Here is a 7,890-nt window from a genome sequence, read left to right as displayed (position 1 = left end):
TCCTCAGGGACCCCACAAGTCCTCATGGCGCGGCCAGGGGGGTCCCGCGCCGTCCAGGTTTGTGGGCTCCCTGGGCCACATCTGCCCTAGGGTTTACGCCTATATATCCCCAAAAATTCCACAAAAAATTAGGGGAGCATCGTAATCACTTTTCCGCCCCCGGAAGCTTCTGTCTCCGCAAGATCCCATCTGGGGCACGTCCTGCTGCCCTGCCGGAGGGGCGATTCGGACACGGAAGGCTTCTCCATCAACACCATGACCTCTCTGATGATGCGTGAGTAGTTCACCATAGACCTACGGGTCCATAGTTAGTATCTAGATGGCTTCTTCTCTCTCTTGGATCTTCAATACAAAGTTCTCCATGATCTTCATGGAGATCTATCCGATGTAATCTTCTTTTGCGGTGCGTTTGTCGAGATCCGATGAATTGTGGATTTATGAGCAAATTATCTATGAATCTTGTTTGAGTTTCTTCTGATCTCTCTTATGCAAGATATCATATCCTTGTAATTCTCTTCGAGTTGTGGGTTTTGTCTGGCCAACTAGATCTATGATTCTTGCAATGGGCGAAGTGCTTGGTTTTGGGTTCGTACCGTGCGGTGACCTCACCCAGTGACAGAAGGGGTAGCGAGGCACGCATCGTGTTGTTGCCATCAAGGGTAAAAAGATGGGGTTTTCATCATTGGTTTGAGGTTATCCCTCTACATCATGTCATCTTGCTTAAAGCGTTACTCTGTTCGTCATGAACTCAATACACTAGATGCATGCTGGATAGCGGTCAATGTGTGGAGTAATAGTAGTAGATGCAGAAAGTATCGGTCTACTTGTCTCGGACGTGATGCCTATATGCTAGATCATTGCCTTAGATATCGTCATCACTTTGCGAGGTTCTATCAATTGCTCGACAGTAATTTGTTCACCCACCGTGATATTTGCTATTATGAGAGAAGCCTCTAGTGAACACTATGCCCCCCAGGGTCTACTCCACACCATATTTTCAGCCTTACACTTTTTACGTTGTTGCACTTTCCGCCTTCGGATCTCACTTTTCCAAACAATCTTGAAGGGATTGACAACCCCTTTGAAGCGTTGGGTGCAAGTTTGTTTATTTTTGCGTAGGTACTTTGGACTTGACGAGGCCCTCCTTCCGGATTGATACCTTGGTTCTCAAACTGAGGGAAATACTTACTGCTCCTGTGCTGCATCCCCCTTTCCTCTTCAAGGGAAAAACCAACGCAAATCAGAGAAGTAACAAGAAGAATTCGTAAGCGCCAGAGAAGGACTTTTGTTGCCGCAACAATGACTGCATGGAATGACGAGATTATCATGCAATTCTATTCCACCGCTCATTTCTATTCCGATGGAAGGATTGTATGGATGACTAAAGGTCACCAGTATGAGTCCATAGTTGACGAATGGGCCACTATCATTGGTGCTCCAATGGCACAAGAAGGAGCTTTGGATGTGTATTCAGAACTCAAGATGAATCACAACTCCATGGCCAACATGTACAAGCCAGTGCCCCATGTGTTTGTGTCATCGCACAAGTTTGGCTCTGTCTATTTCTTGCGAGCAGGAATACCTACTACGAACACCATCATGAGATACACCCTGATGCCCAAATCAGGAGATGATAAGATGATTAGAGTTATTCCATCAACATGTTGCATCATCTAGACACCCACACCCGGTTCAGAGTGATGGACTTGATAGTTGAGACTGTCAAGAGGACTACTGCAGATCAGAATACATCCTGTGGACATGCTCCATACATCCATATGCTCATCAATGCCAAGATTGGCAAGCATGCATATTTACTTGATCGTCCCCACCTCCCACTTCAGCCTGATTTTGAAGAGAATGAAGTTGTGATGGACCCAAGCTATCCCAGCTCAGCTACTACTCGATAGGCAGCAGAGGCAGCAGCGGAAAAGGCTGCAAGGAATGATCGAGCACCAACCCCACAACTCAGAACTATAGATGAGAAAATGTCCTTCTTGGTCAGCACCATCCAAGGGACGGAGAAGAAAGTTTCTGAGATCTTGCTGAACTAGAAGAGCCTTGAGAGGATCGTGGAGACAAAATTCCAGGACCTGGATGTTAAGGTAACGGAGTTGACTACCACTATTGAGAAACTCCAGCATGAAGTTGATTCACTGAAGATTCCACGCTCCAGCAGTGATGATGAAGAGTCGCCCCTTCCTACTACCACTCAGTTCAGGACCCATACTAGGTCAGCGGCTGTGCCAATTCCGGAAGAAAGACCATCTTCATCAGCTCAAGCTTCAGCTCATGCTCCCGCACCTCTAGTGTCTACACCTCTAGCTCCACGGACTTTTGTAGAATCCTTTATCGAAGCTCTCTTGTCCACTCCATTATCAGCTACCGGAGGAGACCATGCCTCGAGAGACGACTAGTTCTAGACCTTTGAACTTTTTGGTAACTTGTTGCCAAAGGGGCAGAAGTGTATAGATCAAATAGGGCTTCGAGAGGGAGATCTTTGCATTTTATTTGCTCTCATTTTGGGTTCTCAAACTTTTTGTCTTTTGGATGACTTTATCCATTTAGTAGATGTGTTTGATCATACGCTTTGATTATTTATTGCTACCATGTTATTATCTTTGAGCTATCTGCATGATGATCATTCACTTATTCGTTTGGTGTTATGTGCATTGCTATTCATTCATATCATTTATGTGCACCACCAAGTTGAATGTGACATGGAAGAATAACCCATGATCCTAATCGATCGTGCATTTGCCTTCAAACGCAAATTCCAAATAATGCACAAATTTAGGCGGAGCTCTTGCTTTTCACATACTTCTCAAACCAGATGCTAATCATTGATTATATCTTTTGTCGAAGCTTTGATCTATATGTTGTCATCAATTACCAAAAAGGGGGAGATTGAAAGCACAATTGCTCCCTAAGTGGTTTTGATAATTGATTAGAACATACGCATCATTGGACTAATGATTTTAACCAAGTATATTTCAGAAAAGTTTAAAGATGCCTTGGCTATAGGATTGTGAGGAGAAGCCCCTTGATGCAAGGAAAAGAATAGGATTGGCTCAAGCTTGAAGAAAGAAGACTCTTAATTTTACATTTGTGAGAAATAACTTTGAGTCCATAGGAAAGCCAATACTATTAAAAGGGGGTCAGGTATTATGACGAATTGGTTGCTCAAGTGCTTAGAGGTAGCTACCCAAAATACTCAGCCATTCGCCCACAAATATCTCTGTCCAAAGCCAAACAAGAAAAATCGGTGCCACCAACTAGTTCCAATCGGACCTACTGATTTTACACTTGACATATCCTATGTCAAACACTACCATCTCGATACCACCAACTTTCACATCGGTGCCACCAAGATTCAGTGACCAACTTTCTGTTGAGAAGATTTCAAGAATCGGAATTTCCGAGTTTGAAATCGGTCCCACCGAGATTTGGAAACTAGTTAGGTCATCGTATCGGTACCACCGAGATTCAGATATCGGTCTCACCGAGAATTCAAAAGTTGCCACATTTAGTGCAACTCGGTTTCACCGAGATTTTTTCGGTGTCATCGAGTTGGGCAATAATGTTGTAACGGTTGTATTTCTGGTGATGCCTATATATACCCCTCCACCTACCTCTCATTCGTAGAGGAAGCACTCAGAACACACTAACACTTGCTAGATCCATTTTTCTGAGAGAGAGCCACCTACTCATGTGTTGAGATCAAGAGATTCCATTCCAACCATTTGAACCTTGATTTCTAGCCTCCCCAAGTTGCTTTCCACAAGATCAATCTATCCTACCCATGCCAAATCTATGAGAGTGTGATTGAGTGTTGAGGAGACTATCTTTTGAAGCACAAGAGCAAGGAGTTCATCGTTCTGCCACATCTATTACCTTTTGGAGGGTGGTGCCTCCTAGATTTGTTAGGTGTCGCTTGGGAGCCTCCTACTTCATGTTGTGGAGTTGAACCAAGAAGTTTGTAAGGGCAAGGAGACCATCTACTTTGTGAATATCTACCGTAGTGAGGCTAGTCCTGTGTGGACGGAAGCCGTGGTGGAATAGACAAGATCTGTTCTTCGTGGACCCCTTGTGGGTGGAGCCCTCCATGGACTCCCGCGGCCGTTACCCTCCGTAGGTTGAAGTCTTCACTAACATGGATGTACGATAGCGCCACCTTTCGGAACCATACCAAAAATCTCCGTGTCAACTTTAGCGTTTGATCTCCCTACCTTACCCTCTACTTTACATTTGCATGACGTTATTTTCCGCTGCTATACCCTTAGTGTAGTGACCAGACCTTAAACAGTCTAGCCTGTGTGCATCAGTGTCATCCCTGGATCGGTAATGCTGACACGCACAGTACTTGAGGATTTGTAACAGAGTTTCAATCACACACTCATTACATCAAATGTCTCAAAAGAGAATTTGTTACAATAATATGGTTTAAGGCCATCTAAAAATGATAACAACGGAAGGCTTGGAATATAAAGTGAGTCCATCAACTCCAACGACATAACTGAGTGAAAGACAACGACCTATGGCACCTTACTCGTCGTCTGAAAAGTCCGCAACATGAAATGTTGCAGCCCGAAACGGGTCAGCACATGGAATATGCTGGCAGTGTTACACATAGAGTAATGAACAGAATGAAATGCTATCTCTACATGCATAATGGCTGGTGGAAAGCTCTATGGTTAACAATTTTGCACAAACCAATCTTTTTCCTACAACAAAGGAATAAATTTTATTTAACTATCATGGTGGTTGTTAAACATTGAGAAGGTTCCTCTAACTCAATCCCCAATTAAGCATCATCATTAAACCCAACAAATTAATTTAGAGTGATGAGATCAACATGATAATCCAAGAACCAAATACTCAAGATGTCCATAACCGGGGACACGACTAACCATGATTAGTTTGTACACTGTGCAGAGGTTTGCGCACTTTTCCCCACAAGACTCGAATACATGCATGGTCAGAGATTCGAGACACAATCTTTCTGAATCATTTACTCTTTACTCTGGGTAGATAGTACCACCTACAACCCACTACATCTGCTAGTCTACCTCTTCAAGAGCTTCACGCAACTTACTCAACCATGCCAGAGACCATATTGGCTTGTGGCTGCACACGGAAGTTTCTAGTATGAATAATCTTATGATCCCTTTGAGCCTGGGTGGCGGACCGTAGGATGATCACACGGTTACTCCGGGATATCCTAGGACAACGTTGGATTTCTCCAGGTGCCCTGACAACCACTGGGTACTCCAGGGTGCCTCAAATAATCCACCCAGATGTGTATTTAAGTATCCACCTTAACTTAACCATTGATTAACAATAATCACATATGTCATGGATACACTCACCCAATCCACGTCTACGAGCATAGCATAGCAATATAAGCATAACGTAGAAGTAACTCCCAAATGTTTGATAATGAATAGGACAATAGGTTCTACCTCATCATCTACTTCCCAAAACCCGCATGTTAATCATATCCTAACCATGCAATGTTTGAGGGTTGATCTAATGCAATAAAAACTGGGTAATAAAGGGGTATGATCAAAGTGTTACTTGCCTTGCTGATGATCCGCAAAACCTAGAGACTCGTAGTAGCACGCTTCGCACTCCGGGTACTCTATCGCAACAAAACAATAACATACATAAGCACTCAAACTAGAAGCACGGATAAAACTCAAATAAGAGATCTAACCAGAAAGTTCAACTGAAGAACTCCGGTTTGCAAAAAGGAATCAAAACAAACGAAACAACGAAACTCAAACTGCGAAAGAAACAAGATCCGTTTACTAATTTGGACCGGAGTCAAATTTTGCAGTATAAAAATTTCGGCCTCCATGAAGACCGAGCTCCAAACGTCCGCACTCCTAAACATCCACGGACATATCAAAAACAGTTGGTAGACGCTCTTTATATGGCACACATTAAACGTCTGTGCGGAGAGATCCAGAAACAGTTTGTGGACGCTCTTTATTTCATACGCACTAAAGGTTCATGGACATATCGAAAATGACATAAATTAACGTTGTCTACTTCAACAGCCGGACGTGAGCACGTCACAGCAGCAGAGGCATGAAACCAGCCATATTGGGCATGGATGCGTGAAGCTTGCATGCATGCATATGCATGCACATCTTTTCCAGCTCCATCGATGAGTGCTCTAGACGACAGTTACATATACCCCGTACAGCTCGTTCCATAGCTCACCAAGCAGCTCCATCCACCACTCCACTTCGCTCCTGTGCCTCAGGTAGCCACAACATACAGTATTAAAATGGATGCCCAGAACAAGGAGGTTGATGCCCTGGTCCAGAAGATCACCGGCCTCCACGCCGCCATCGCCAAGCTGCCGTCCCTCAGCCCATCACCCGACGTCGACGCGCTCTTCACCGACCTGGTCACCGCGTGCGTCCCCCCGAGCCCCGTGGACGTGACCAAGCTCGGGTCGGAGGCGCAGGAGATGCGGGAGGGCCTCATCCGCCTCTGCTCCGAGGCCGAGGGGAAGCTGGAGGCGCACTACTCCGACATGCTGGCCGCCTTCGACAACCCGCTCGACCACCTCGGCATGTTCCCCTACTACAGCAACTACATCAACCTCAGCAAGCTGGAGTACGAGCTCCTGGCGCGCTACGTGCCGGGCGGCATCGCCCCGGCCCGCGTCGCGTTCATCGGCTCCGGCCCGCTGCCGTTCAGCTCCTACGTCCTCGCCGCTCGCCACCTGCCCGACGCCATGTTCGACAACTACGACCTGTGTAGCGCGGCCAACGACCGTGCGAGCAAGCTGTTCCGCGCGGACAAGGACGTGGGCGCCCGCATGTCTTTCCACACCGCCGACGTAGCGGACCTCACCGGCGAGCTCGCCGCGTACGACGTCGTCTTCCTGGCCGCGCTCGTGGGCATGGCTGCCGAGGACAAGGCCAAGGTGATCGCGCACCTCGGCGCGCACATGGCGGACGGGGCGGCCCTCGTCGTGCGCAGTGCGCACGGGGCACGTGGGTTCCTCTACCCGATCGTCGATCCCCAGGACATCGGTCGAGGCGGGTTTGAGGTGCTGGCCGTGTGTCACCCCGACGATGACGTGGTGAACTCCGTCATCATCGCACACAAGTCCAAGGACGTGCATGCCAATGAACGTCCCAACGGGCGTGGTGGACAGTACGCGCGGGGCGCGGTGCCGGTGGTCAGCCCGCCGTGCAGGTTCGGTGAGATGGTGGCGGACGTGACCCACAAGAGAGAGGAGTTCACCAACGCGGAAGTGGCCTTCTGATCGTTGCGAGGGAATGAAAATGAAGGTGGACGTGTGTGGTCAGCATCCATACGTGGCTGCCTGCTTCATCGCTTGCAATCGTACTACTACCTACCTATGCAGTTCAAGTCATGTGTTGTCAATGTAAGTGTGATGTTTACACTAGTCTATGAAAGGCAGGGCAGACGAGGGTAGTGTGCCAAGTAACAGTGTGTCATTATAGGTGTAAGTGTTGAGAATAAGACGATTTTTGTTCACAAATAGTATGGTGTAATCGGTGTCATATTCGTATTGAGTACATTTGTCAAGTTGGTTGCTAATTCACGGATGACCCACATTTGCTTTTGCCTTGTGAATCCGTTCATGACTCGACGGGTCGTCAGGAGATCAACTTCATCATTTTTATTGGAGCCATCACCGTTTGTCACGCAGTTTGATTATGTAAATTGAAGTGTTTAATTGATAGCGAAGCGTGACGAACCTCACTCGCAGTGTTCACTTTGTATACTACAAGCACAACACACAGTTTGAGCCAGCAATGTTACATATACATAGGTTTACAGGAGTTTTACAGGAAGGTGGATTTTAATTGGAGATTAAGGGGGGTGAGGACCCCATCCCGT

The 7,890-nt window shown here is 46.6% G+C and overlaps 1 protein-coding gene across 1 annotated transcript; it reads left to right on the top strand.

Moving 5' to 3' along the window:
- Window positions 1-6,209: 6,209 nt before the first annotated feature.
- Window positions 6,210-7,580, top strand: LOC123448825 (probable nicotianamine synthase 6). The gene has a single exon (XM_045125846.1). It carries the CDS (start codon window positions 6,296-6,298, stop codon window positions 7,286-7,288), a length of 993 nt encoding a protein of 330 aa, XP_044981781.1. The 5' UTR covers window positions 6,210-6,295; the 3' UTR covers window positions 7,289-7,580.
- The last annotated feature ends 310 nt before the right edge of the window (window positions 7,581-7,890 follow it).

This window comes from Hordeum vulgare, chromosome 4H, assembly GCF_904849725.1.
Source record: "Hordeum vulgare subsp. vulgare chromosome 4H, MorexV3_pseudomolecules_assembly, whole genome shotgun sequence".
NCBI classification, from domain to species: Eukaryota; Viridiplantae; Streptophyta; class Magnoliopsida; order Poales; family Poaceae; genus Hordeum; species Hordeum vulgare.
Note: the sequence above shows the minus strand (reverse complement) of the source record. Positions and strands in the feature narration are given on the sequence as shown.

Coding starts and splice junctions, on each gene's coding strand:
- LOC123448825 (XM_045125846.1), top strand. CDS start 6,296: ATGGATGCCCAGAACAAGGAGGTTGATGCCCTGGTCCAGAAGATCACC.